The sequence below is a fragment of the Dipodomys ordii genome, unplaced genomic scaffold (genome assembly GCF_000151885.1).
Source record: "Dipodomys ordii isolate 6190 unplaced genomic scaffold, Dord_2.0 Scaffold2, whole genome shotgun sequence".
Classification (NCBI taxonomy): Eukaryota; Metazoa; Chordata; class Mammalia; order Rodentia; family Heteromyidae; genus Dipodomys; species Dipodomys ordii.
The window spans coordinates 17931961-17946197 of record NW_012267218.1 but is presented as its reverse complement, the minus strand read 5'-3'; the positions used below and the strand labels follow the sequence as shown (position 1 = coordinate 17946197).

Here is a 14237-nt window from a genome sequence, read left to right as displayed (position 1 = left end):
TAAAAAATAAAAATAAATTTATTTCCAGAAAAAAAAGAAATGTACTTATTATCTTGCTCAAGTAATTTAACCCCTCTGTATGGTATTTTCACAATAAAAAAAAACAAACATTAAAAATGGCAGGAAAAAAACAAACAAGAGAATAGTCTTGCGTACTGACGAATAGTGTGGTGTGACCTCCCTACCCTGAAGGTAATTACCTGCAAAGTGGACAAATTGCCTCATAAGGCTAAGGTGTAGATTGAATGTGGTGAGTGACGGCAGTGTGTGGCACACACAACACCTCAGTGCACTACTATTACTGTTCATGGAGATACACCCATCCATTTTAATGAACTTCGGGATCTGTTATGACATGAACACAGTAACAGACACTTGTCATGAAAAAAAAGAGAAGCTATATTACAAAAGATGAGAAACTATATCATAAAAAACAGAAACTATATCTGAAAATACTACCAAAAGAGACACCATAAAATACCACTAGCTTACATTACTTTAGTATCTACAAAGTGCAAAATATTTCAAATATATATACTTCTATGTCATTTTACTTTAGCTGCATAATGAGCCAAGTTTGACCTTTGCACATAAATTCTTAGGATAATTAACACAACTCATCCAAGGCCATGCATTAGAAATTGGAAGAGATGCAATTTGAACTTCTATCTGCTGGTTCCAAAATCTATCCTTATTATGTTCTCCAACTGAAGAATATTCTGATCAAGTATTAGTGGAGATCAGATTAAAATAAAGACATTATTCAGAACCAGAGTTCAATTCTTAAATTATAAAAGATTGGCTTATAAGAATGATGTACTCCCTGATAAGTGGATGCTAAATCCAAAATGTTAGGTGATATGACAAAACTAACAGGACTTAAGAAAAAAAGAACTCCCACTCATCTGGTTGAACCACTACTAAATATCCCCATGCTGCTGATCACATATATGGTATGTAACATGTGAGCACCGTTATATATTACAGACTGTGATAGACAATTTGCTCCAGGAAATTTAGAATGAACTTGTGACTTTAAATGAGCATCATTATTCCACAATACTGTGAATTTCCGGAAATTATGTAATCACTTAATCACAATCAAAAAAAAAAAAAAAAGAACCTCGGGGAAGGGAGGGAGGGAGGGAGGGGATGGTAGGGGGAAAACAATGGAGGGGGTAACAATGTTCAAGAGGAAGTGTACTCATTACCTCACTCATGTAACTGTAACCCTCTGTATAGTATATTTACAAAAAAAAAAAAAGAATGATGTAGCTTATCACCATATAAAATGATGCCAATCGAAATGAACTCCAAAATATAGAAACAAGAGGAATTTGCTGTTGTTGTTGTCGTTGTTGTTTTTAATGTACTGTGTGATGTTATTTCTTTTTACTTTCATTGTTCCCCGCTTTGGTTTATCCCCTGTTGTCACTGTTTTTTCTTCTGGTATCCTGTGTCTTGTATATACCTTTATTTGATTTGAGGAAGGGAAAAGTAATAACAAAATAACAAGATACTATGTTGGAAATGAACTTTACAACCTGGGGTGCCAGAGAGTTATGGGAGAAGGAAAGTGGGAGAAAAGTGAGGGAAGGGGCAACAATGTTCAACAAGAAATATACTCATTACCTTACTCATGTAACTGTAACCCCTCTGTACATCACCTTGACAACAAAATTAAATTAAATTTAAAAAAGAATGATGTGCCTTTAATCTTTCTAAATATTTTATAATGGAGTTTAACTGTATGTCTTTCTTTGTGTTTAAAAAACATTGTAAGAATTTATTAAAACAAAGTAAGTAGAGTGACCAGAAAAAATAAAAATAATTTCAACATTCCCCAGAATTTTTCTCAAATAATTTTTTACAAATCTATTATTGAATTTATTCCACAGTACAGCTACTCTTTATAACAACTGGCTGAAGAGTTCACCAGTAATATTATTTTTAAAATCAAGAGGTGACAAAAGATAACTTCGAATTCTCTGTTTTTAGAAGCATAGTCAATGATTCTTCTGCTGTTCTTCCACAGAAGAACAAAAATAATCATTTCATATTTAATGAATTTCTGGGTCTTTTTCTCAGAGGTAACAGCAAATGCTAAATTCATAGGTATCCATTTTTTTCCAATTATGTAACAACAAAATAACAGATGTTACTAATGTAGAAAGACCTACAAAGAAAAATATGTAGACTCTTCTAAATTTACTTTCTACCAAAGACTTCCACTGAATTTATCTCTCTCTAAAGGAAGAAATGTAAATACCAATTAACCACAAACACTCCATGCTTTAAAAAAAGAGTATGATGATGTTTTGGCATAAAATGGAAAGAGAATTTGTGCCCCCACAAAGAAAATTTTTGCTTGCAAGGTGGATATATATAACATGATTCAAACATTTCCATTTTTATATTCCTACATGATAAAAATACTACCTATCCATACTTAAGTATTTAAATATAGAGCAAACTTTTACTTATTAAAATATATTTCTTTTAGGTAAAATTAGGACTTAAACATAACTAAGTCAGAATTAGAACTTAAACATAAGCAAATCAGAAAGATTTAAACTTTAAAAGCACTGTGAGGAATAAAAGAACTAAGCCAATATCAAAACACTGAATCAGCCCTGAGCCAGTCTTCCTCTGAAGACAAACTACTGCTCATATGAGCCTTCCATCTCCACAAACTGACATCTTACATTTTTATAAAGAAGGTATGTGGCAATACAAATTATAAATTTTCTATTAACTCTATCAAAATCTCCCAACTGAAATATTTCTATTAAGGCTGAGAATTGTACTCATTACCTTACTTATGTAGCTATAATACCTCTGTATATCACCTTTACAATAAAATAAAATTTAAAAAGAAACTGAATCCTAACCTTTTTAGTAGTTTTGTTTTCTTTTAAACACTATTTTGAAAAAGAAACATATAAAAGAAAAGCAGTGGTAGAAAGAGGGAACTGTGGAAGGAAAGATCATTTTAGAAGTGGAAAGAGAAAAAGGATTACAAAATAAAAAGAACACATGAAGAGGAAAATCTTTCAGACATAATACCATACTTTTGAGTGCTGTGGGATCATGAAATAAAGAATATCACTCTAAGTGACGCTACACCACAATATGCTATGGGTAAAGAAAATCAAAGTAATACAATGTTCTCTATCTATCCTAGAGTCATGTAAGTCAATGAGGAACATTAGATTTTAAGCAAAGGAAAAAGTAAGCTTAATATATGCTCTAAGTGGTTACTTAGCTTCCAGAATTAGAACCTCAAAGTTTAAAGTCTTAGTTTAACATTTAACTATATAGATATCCAGTGTCACATTACTTAACCCCTATAGATGGTCTGGTTTTCTCTACAGTGAATTTGATTAAAATACTTTATAGATTGGGTAGTTTTCAGGCTTAGTGACTGTCTGAACAATACTTACCTTAGGACCTCACACAGAACCCAATAGATGGCAGCAGGTATTATACTACCAGCACCAAAACTGTCTATGATAATGACTCAAAATATTTTCCTTACTCAGAAGTGCTGACTTTTATAAAGCATTTTCTTTTATACAGTGATATACACAGAGGTATTTCAATGGAATTATCTTACACCATTCACTTCATAAAACTTTCTAAAATAAAAAGTGACCACTAGGTAATCATATATTATAATCCCATTATAATTATAGATTAGGAAACTAACTGTAAATTTAAGGTACAATGAGAACTCATAATTACTTTCAATTTCTCCATTGAATCCTTAGAGAAAGTTTTACAGGCTGCATCAATTTCCTTTCCTATCACACCAAGAATGGATTCCTGTTCAGTCTCCAGACAAAGAAGTTGATCTTTGAGTTGCAATCTGGCCTCTTCCATTCTCCGTAAGTGTTCTTCTTCATTACTTATATGCTTTTCCTGTGAAATTGAAAAGAGAGTCAATCATTTAAAAAAAGCCAAGAAATACTTATCTGGATCACCAAATCAAGGAAGTGAATTAGAATACACACTTGATTTTGTCGGTCCCTTTACTTTGCTAATATGAAACACTCTGCCTGCCTGTGAAATGAGGTAAAGTTATAGAATTCAGACGTCAATAGTCGGGTGCCGGTGGCTCACGCCTGTAATCCTAGCTACTCAGGTTGAGATCTGATGATCACAGTTCAAAGCCAACCTAGGCAGGAAAGTCCATGGGACTCTTATCTCCAATAAACCACTCAGAAAACCAGAAGTGGCATGATAGCTCAAGTGGTAGAGCACTAACCTTGAGCTGAAGAGTTGAGGGACTGCTCAGGCCCAGAGTTCAAGCCCCATGGCTGACCAAAAAAAGAAGTTTGGGAAGTTGTAAGAAAACACAGCAAACAATACTTTAATAATTCTAAAAACAAAATAAACAAGATACAATCCTTTATATTTAATAATATTGTCATTAGTGAATCAGAGGGTAAAAAAAGCTAATGCTACGAGTTTGCCCTAAATATCAGTAAAACATTGGGAATGTAAACTACAAAATATGATGCCATTAATTTCTTAATTACAGAAAAACATGTTACCTTAATGCAGTTAAAACATATTTTAAATCCTAACATTCTTTGTACAACTCCTTAATAATGTCAACAAAAAGGTCAAGAAGGAAAAAAAAGTGCACAGTTAAAAAAAGAATCTAACATTTTACATACAATCACACTACACACATGCATTTAAGTCACAGAAATTTGATAAGAGCAAATGGAGATGTATTGCAAGTAAGAAAATATATTTCATGAAAAGGGTTTTTCCAGAACTGTTAAGAGAGTACAGTACTTAGAGCCTCTTCTAGGAAAATCAATTCTCAACCATTACGATTACACACTTTCATTCAAGAATTTCTTTGGGGATAGAACGCAAGGCCTCGACCTTGCAAAGCAGACACTCTACCACTTGCGCCTTGCCGCCCTCTACAGACTCAAGGTAAAATCCTTAATCTAAAAACCCAAATCTAAAGTATCCCAAAATCCAGAACATCTTCAACACTAATATAACACTCAGAATATTTCATATTTTGAAACACTTGGATTTTGGACTAAAGATACTTAACAAGAACAGTCACTGCAACTATTCCAAAATCTGAAACACATTTGATCCCTAACAATTTGGATAATAAGGCTGGTTAATATGTACTGGAGAAATTCAAAGTTTTATTGCATAAGACTCATAATTGAATAAAACAATTACTAGATTTTAAATATAAACAGTGAATCAAAGTCCTGATCACTGGTTAGTATGAAGAAACCTCAAAATATTTTCTTAATTAAATACAACAAAACCAGGGAAATTATGGCGGGGGCGGGGAGGGAGAAGCAGCTTGAATTTCAAAGAAATAACAAGGAAATCAAGTCATTGAAAATTAATCATAAAAGGAAGATGCTTTACCAAATGAAGGATAAATGTTTTTTCTTTCATTTCAACTTACGTTAAATGAACAAAACATGCTCAACCCAAAATGACAAAAAAACTGTTCAGCCATTTTCTACAGCTTCACCTGCCTCCTTTCTACTGAATTTTACTCTTAAGTAGTTTCTCATATCTTCCTGACCATTTCTGACTTCTGCAACTCCGATATAAGCTGAACTACTTCCAATAAGAAAAGTTCAACTCAATCCACCACCTTAGTCTGGCTCTCAGCTTTGAAAACTTAGAAAGGAGACCTTCTTTCATTTAGGTACTCTGAGTAGAGTCATCTTTCAGCAGTAGAGCAACATTAATGTACAAACTTGAATGCCATTCAGTTAACTACATTAGTTCACGATGAGAACCACAACTGCCATATGGATCACAATGTTTGTATCAGCATAACTATTGCACTATCTCCCTTTAGCATGAACTAGATGGAAAGTCAAATTATAATCAGAATGTGGGTTAACAAACAGAAAATCAGAGCAGAGTTCAGTTTATGAAATAACGTTTAAATAGCATCAAGCCCATGGTAATTTGAAGACTCCAATTTGACAATGCCCTGCAGCTTTATACCCAAAGGGGATCCTGAATTATGCTAGGAGGGTTCTTCTACATAAACATAAGGCCATCAAGAGACTGTAATAGTCTCACTGCTACATTGCTAATAGAGAAAATACTGTATCGGGGTCACTGATATGTCAGAGGACTGTCCATATACTTAATCTAAGGAATTCAATTCACAACAATGTTCCCATAAAATATTTTTCCTCACTCCCTTCTCAGTCATCTGTTTAATCCACTATCATCTTTTTGTGTATTACTGATGAAAACAATTTTGCCATAATTAGCTATTTCTGTTGCAGTACTAGAATTTTACTTCACAGCTTCAACTTGTTAAGCAGGTGCTTTACCATGACACCAGCATTTTACATTCTTAAAACCGTTGATATTTGGGGCTGGGAAGGTGGCTCAGCGGTAGAGCGCTTGCCTTGCATGCATGAGGCCCTGGGTTTGATTCCTCAGCACCACATAAGCAAAAGGAAAAAAGCTGGAAGTGGCGCTGTGGCTCAAGTGGTAGAGCGCTAGCCTTGAGCTGAAGAGCTGAGGGACAGCGCCCAGGCCCAGAGTTCAGGCCCCACAACCAGACCAAAAAAAAAAAAAAAAAAAACCACATTGATATTGGAAGTGGCGCATTGGCTCAAGCTGTAGAGCACTCGCCTTGAGCTGAAGAGTACAGGGACAGTGCCCAAGCCCAGAGTTCAAGCCCCAAGACCAACAAAAATAAATAAATAAATAAATACCATTGTACTCTATATATGATCACTTCAGTGAGGACAACTTTCCTGCCCATCTCCATCACCCTTTGTGAGATAGCATGACATGAACAAATTTCCTTTGGAGGGAAAGCCACAGATTAATGGGCTCACAGGAATTCAAGATCAGTAGGTTCAACTACCTTCTACTGCAGAAATTCCTTCCATGATACTTCTGACAGTCATCCAACACGAACATCACAAGTTCCAACAGAGTGCGTTACTTCCTCATTATTACAAATGCTATAAATTTCCTGCTTTTTCCCCACTTGCTTTAATTTTATTGGGCTTCTGAATTTAAACCATACTGTTCTTCATCCTTTCTCAGTGCTTAGGATCTGAATTCTTAACTTAGGATATGTTTTCTTCCCTCAAGAATTCACTTGTGAAATAAACACCAGGAAATGGGTACTTGAAAGGTATGGGGTGGGGGGAAGAGAAGAAGAAGAGTATACAAGTGAAGAGAATAAAGATTAATGAATGCAATCAAGAATTCCATCTATATCCTACAAAAAGTAAGAAAAGTGAGGAAAGGGGTGGGTTAAGAGGGATGAGTGAGAACAATGAAAGAAAGGGGTGACACTGATCAAGATGCACTGTATTCATAAACTGCCTTGTAGAATGGCAAAAATAAGGGTAAAAAAATTCATTCAGGGGAGGTTTGGTTCTTCATATTGATGTGAGAGAAAAATAGTCCTTTAGGAGGTAGCACCCAATTGCGGGGCCACTTGGACCACCGCCATCAGAAGGAAGTAATGGTGCTCTCTTGATTAAGTCTCTCTATAAGCGTTGTTATACCAGACAAATGCTGGCCCATCTCCTTTCTCTTTGGCTTCCCTGTATTGTTCTGTGATCTCTCTTGAACGCACACATCAACTCTCACCTTGGTGCTGTTCATCAAGATATGATGTTGCCACACAGACCAGAGATATACTCTGTTCCTTCTTAAACTGATATTTATAGTTAGTCCCAAAAGAAAAGAAGCACGATTAGTAGTTTATTAAGAGTAAGACTGAGGCACTGGGGCTCATATCTAGAATATCAGCGACTTGGGAGGCAGATTGGGAACAGATTGGGAGAGATTTGGAATCAAAGTTACCAACCTTTCTCAATTAATAAGACAAGCATGATAATGTAAGCCCATAAATCCCAGCTATGTGGTAGAATTACAAAATAAGCTAGACATTGATAGCTCACGCTTATAATCCAAGCTATTCAGGAGGCTGAGATATGAAGATCATGGTCTGAAGACAGCTTGAGCAGAAAAGAACATGAGTCTTTTATCTCCAATTAACCAAAAAAAAGCCAGAAGTGCAGCTCCACTTGTAGAGCACTAGCCTTGAGCACAAAAGCTCAGGAATAGTGCACAGAGCCAGAAAGAGAGGGAGAGAGGGGGAGGAGAGAGAGACAGAGACAGAGACAGAGAGACAGAGAATATCACAGACTAAAGCCAGCTCCACAGGAAAAAATACCTGAATCCTAATAGGAAAAATAAAGGAAAGAAAAAAGAGAGTGGGGGAAAGGTCCAGTGTTACAATGCCTGTCTAATAAATGTCAGACCCTGAGTTCAAATTTGGTATGAAAGAGAGAGAGAGAAAGAGCCAGAAGAGAGAGAGAGAGAGAGAGAGAGAGAGAGAGAGAGAGATTGACTCACTAAAACAATAGAAATAGAAAAATAAATTGCTTATCAGAATATTGACTACATGATTGGTGCGTGTTAAACCCTGGAATGGTTTCAAACACTCAACTTATTTTCAGCAAAATTACAAAAGTTATCCATAAAGTATAAACAAATAGAATGGAAATTCAAATTTAAACTTTTAACCTCAGTTAAGGAAATTATTCTTGCCTTGGCTTTTTAGTATCCTTTTCTAGGAGAGTATTGAGTAATTGAAAGATCATTAGCAGTACAATCAAAAAGTGCTAGGATATGCATTGGCCGCATTCCTAGACATTAATATTCAAAGTTGGAAACAAAAATACCTTCTAAGGGGTACTTTCTGCATTCATTATTAAGATCATTTTGTATTTATTACATATTTCTCTTAAGTCAAATACTTAGGACAGAAAGTAACACTAGTTATTTTAAATCATCTACTTTTTATGTACTTCTATGTCTGAAACAAAATATGAACAAAGCAACACACAACTAGAGTTTCAAAATGTGCACTTGGAATGAGTGTTGTTTAATTTTCAAATGAAAAAAAAGTATCACTCATCTCAGGAGAAATGTTTAAACCCATTAGGATTTCTTACTCTCCTTGTTGATTCCTTATGGGATACTTCCATGCACATTTTTCCTTACAAAAAGAACATTAAAAAATTATAAATGTATCTTCTAATAGTATACCTAATGTGTCTGCATGCGATACTTAATTCTACCAATTTTTTCCAAGAGTATACAGAATGTTGCTGGATCATGACCAAATGACAAAACTGAATTATTATTGCTCTAAATGTCAACAAAAGAGAAGCTCAATGAAAATAAGCCTGGGCAAACATTTTATGCTGCTGCCTTGTAGGGCAAACCAAAGCCCACAAGGACTGGGTGAGTTGAAGCAAGCACTGAAGTCTGTGTGATAGGGAGGTCTTCCTATCCTACTGTGTACAAGTTAGTATTTGGTAGTTTTATTATACTCACATAATTTAAGCTACTCAAAAAAAAGGGTCTGCCTAAAAATGGCCTAAAGTTTAATCATTAAAAATAAATGCTAGAAATCAATAGCTCATTTGCTTCTTCTTTATTTCTAGTAAAAAAAAAAATTGAAACCAGAAATCAGAAAATTCTGCCATCAAGTAGTTCTTAATCAAAATATGAAAATACGATTTTGTAAAAAGAAAGTACTTCATAGAGCAGATATGGGAAAATTGTACATTTTCAAAAATAAGCAGCAACCATGAATTCCTGCTCAAATAGAAGTAAAACACAATTTTTAAGATTGATGGCACTGTGCAGTTGTTGTGGGCTTTTTTTGTTTTTTGTGCTTGTCCTGGGGCTTGAAATCAGGGTATGGGCACTGTCCCTGAGCCTCTTTGCTCATGGATAGCACTCCACCACTTGAGCCAAAGGTTTGTTTTTGACTTTTTGGTGGTTAACTAGAGATAAGAATCTCACAGACTTAACTGAATAGGCTGACTTCGAAACATGATCCTCAGATTTCATCCTCCTGAGTACCTAAGATTACAAATGTGAACAATCTGTCCCTGGAAGAATTGTATAATTTTAGACATTATGAATTGATGAAACCTATTCTGAAATGTATTATCAAAGAGAATTATTTTATAGTGAGAGTACTTAACATCCACTCTCCATTTACAAAACGAAGTTTTTTTAATACTGAAACCTTTTCACAAATAGGTTTTATGTGAAATTTTCAGACATTGATTATACTTTTTGCAATAATATGAGTGAAAATTCTCATTCTAAAGTGTGTATAAAAAAGAGCTTGGTAACTGATTGAATGAAATAGCCTTAAACTTCAATATAATAAAAAAAAACATGAATGTAACTCATTTTTCTGATCCTAAATAAAGAAGAATACTACATATCCTACTTCTATGGACTGTTGGATAAGTCAAGGTATTTTCTCAGTTTCAGAATCTAACACTGAAAATATGATCATCCTAATCACACTTAAAACTGTAAAATATAATCATGGCTTAAAGAGTATGGATTCTGAGAAAGACAATTATTCCCAGTGTTTTCTCATCCATAATAGTCATAGACTTAAAATGTTAATAAATTTCATTTTCAGATTATTTAAGTAAAGCATTTCATGGTTAGGAAGGAGAGTATATGAGTTCTGACTTGTTCTCCAGGTAAGGTTCTACTTTTCAGTGTCTATAATTTGTGATCATAACTTATCTCCTAAGTAAAAATAAAATAAGGATCTTTAAAGACAACTAAGTAAAGCTTTTGAACTAAACAAGTACTAAGGAACCGAGCATCTAAAATAACCTACAAGATCTATATGCTAGTACAACTTGGTTCCTACAAAGTCTGGTAAAATGGAAAGAAAGGACTTGGCAACCTTGAGTCCTACTTCCATTTCTACCAAGGGGCAGCTACAGTTCTTGGGCAAGTCAATTTAACTCTCTGGGACAGACTCTTCTCTATAACATAAGATGTTGGGAATCAATGTTGTTCAGGGTCCTTTTATATTTCACAGTTACAAGGATCAAGTAGTTAAAACAATCAAAATCACTTGCTTCAGTAACCCAGTGCTACCTTATGAATTCCAAAACAAGACTTGTGAAACCAAAACTAGCACCCAGTCTTTGGTGGAGTAGAAAAAGTTGAAGACTTTCAAGAATTTTTCAACACTGTAAAGGCTAGGTAACTGAAAATTATGGTGACCATACAACAGCTTCTCCTGTGACACAGGAAAGTTAGACAAATGATGTGACAATGGATAGACATTAAAGGGGAAGCCTAAAGTGAAGGTTGCAACACCTCCAACTTCTTCCAGGTAACAAGCAAGAAGCATGTTTACATAATTCTGATTAGAATGTACAGAAAAATATATTCCTATACATAAATTTCTCATTTTCTTATATAAGGAAAATGAACACTATCAACAAGTTTATTTTACCAACAGTGGAAAACCAACATCTTTCTTAAGTTTTGTTGGACTTAGGTATATGTATTATTTCACAATATGGCCATCTTTCTCATAAAGCCAAAGGAATACTGACAATGACAGCATAAGTACAATAATGTATGAAACAATGATTTCTTAACTCTAACAACAAATTATTTCAAATATTATGCAATTATAATCAAAATTAAAATCAATCTTCAATATATGTGCTATAACATTACTTAAAATCACTACAATATAGGATCATTAATAAACCTCTACTTATCACAATAAAAAAATTTTTGAGACAGGGTCTCACTTTGTAGCTATGGCCAGCCTGAAACTCAATCTCTTCATTGCCTAAGGCTCTAAAGAGATAAGGTTACACCTGCAGACATGATGCCCAGCTCGGAAATATGAACATTTTTTTTAAAACTTAGCTCAGATACAGATCTATATAAATCAGACGTTAAAAACTTGCACTATACAAACTTTTAAAGACTTGCACTATACAAGCCTCCTAACTTAACAAAGTTGATTTCATTATTTACCAACTCTTGTTGAGTTACATATTCCAGTAAAAGCAATAAAAATGCTTCTCAGAGACTAGAGTACAAGTTTCCATGTAAACGCCGAGAGAATCAAAAGATTAATATCAATAGGATTCTTTTGGGACAAAGGAGGAAATAAAATATTTTCCTATAAAACTTACGCAAAAAGAATAATAAACTTTTACAATACTATACATAGGAAAAATTATTTCTGTAACATTTCAAAAAAGCTTTTTCACTGGTAAGAAGCTCATAATAAAGTCCTGATGCAAATGTAAAAGTTCTGTTGGTTACATAATGCTTGTTCTCTTTGTCATGTAAAACAGAAAAATAATATTTGTCAAAGCAAAATCAGATGTTAGGAAAAATGTATTTTATTATCATAGGGAAATATGGCAAATTTAGATATTCTGTGCTTATGTACTAACAGAAATCTTCTACTACTGATTAGTAATACCACAGTCCTAACTATATAAGAATCTTCGTGGAATTTAAACATTCCTTACCTTATCAAGTAATATAACACGACAAGAAGCACAGCTGTAAAGAAAGCCACCAAAAAAAAAAAAAAAAGAATAGCAAAAAATTTTTCAAGGTATAAGAAATAACAACATTACATACTCACACTGAGGATGGGTGATTAAGAATATCACTTTAGCTGGGTGCTGGTGGCTCATGCTGTAATGCTAGCTAATCAGGAGGCTGAAATCTGATGATCATGGTTCAAAGTCAGCCTGGGCAGGAAAGGTCTTGAGACTCTTATCTCCAATTAACACCAGAAAACCAGAAGTAACACTGGTGCTCAAGTGGTAGAGTGCTTACCTTGAGCTGAACAGCTCAGGGACAGCACCCAGGCCCAGAGTTCAAGCCCCATGACCAACCGGAAAAAAAAAAAGAATATAACTTTGTTCAACAAACACTAAAGCTTCCCGTTAGGTATTAACACATTGTAAATTTCCTTCAATATGTATAGCTTGCATTTAGGAAGCCCATTACTTTGCTTAAATAGTAACCTTGGACTTTTCTTGTCTGGAAACATATTTTTGTTGTCTCTTTTTCAATTTTTATTTCCTACAGCCAACTTATGTGTGTGTGTGTGTGTGTGCATGTGTATAGCTACATATGCATGCCTCTTTATAATTTGGTTATAAGTTATGTGTCAGGCACTGTCTCTGATTTTGAGCTACAAAAATGGACAAGATGTGGTACCTCTTCTCAACTAGCAAGCATCCTAGGAAACTGTCTAACAGTGATGGCTTAGAACTTATATCTTCAATATCACACTGTTGACGGACTACAAGACCGGCCAGCGCTATCACATGGCTGCCACCAATATGCCATGTGTCTCAAATGACTAACAAAGTCAAAGTTTGACATAAACATCAGCAAAATGCTACACAGTAGCAGTAAACACCATACGCAAACAATGTACAGTCTAAAAATATTTCCTAATATTTGACTGAATGGTTGGATCATTAATCAGTATGCATTTGGAAACATAATAATATTTATTAGTCACTGATTATGCTCATGATTCTTATCCCATATATCTCTATTAAACCATCATTGACATAGGATAAGGTGCTCAAGATAAGTAAAAAAATAATACAGGGAATGAAACTTCATATATTAGTTGATTTTTTGATACAAGGAGCCCTAAAAGTAGTAAATCCGGATTACTCCACCCAAGATAATAAACATTAGTTAAAGTATATCTCTTTCTACTGAAAACAAAAGTGGTATGTAGGGATGTACAAAGTTACAACCCACTTATGAAATTTTTAAAATTACTATGCAGATTAGTACATAGTGAGCATTTAATCATTATTTTAAACTGTGGTTTCCACATAGATCAGCCATAGATGTGTCACCCACATATTTATACACAGAAATATAATATTGCAATGTGGTAGTACTCGGGGATGAGGTGAAGCTTCTAGAAGGTGGTGAGGTCTCAAGAGTGGAATTGTCACAAATGGATCAGCTCCCTTGTCCCTTCTACAATGGGAGGACACAGTAAGAAGGCACCAGCTGACCCCCATCAGATCCTCAATCTGACAGTACCTGGTCCTAGACCCCACAACCTCCTAGACAATGAGAAACTCTGCGGTTTAGAAGCCATTCATAGTCTGCAGTGTTCTCGTACAGCAACTTACACAGGCTAGAAACAGGTTCTAATCCAAACAGTTGTGTAAATTAAATGAGTTGACATACATACAGGAGTTGGCATAAATACATGATACATACAAAGGTCTCAGCAAACCATCAAACCTTTTTTTGTACTTTGCCTCTAAATTCCTACTTTAAGACACTGGAAAAGAAAAAGGAAAATGCAACAGGAACTTTATTGAAAA

The 14237-nt window shown here is 34.5% G+C and overlaps 1 protein-coding gene across 1 annotated transcript in view; it reads right to left on the bottom strand.

Moving 5' to 3' along the window:
• Cep128 (centrosomal protein 128kDa) overlaps positions 1–14237 on the bottom strand; it is a 294901-nt gene that overhangs the window by 159248 nt on the left and 121416 nt on the right. Inside the window, exon 16 of the mRNA XM_013013420.1 lies at positions 3745–3921. Within this exon, the coding sequence (XP_012868874.1) occupies positions 3745–3921 (177 nt within the window). The remainder of the gene's footprint in view (positions 1–3744; positions 3922–14237) is intronic.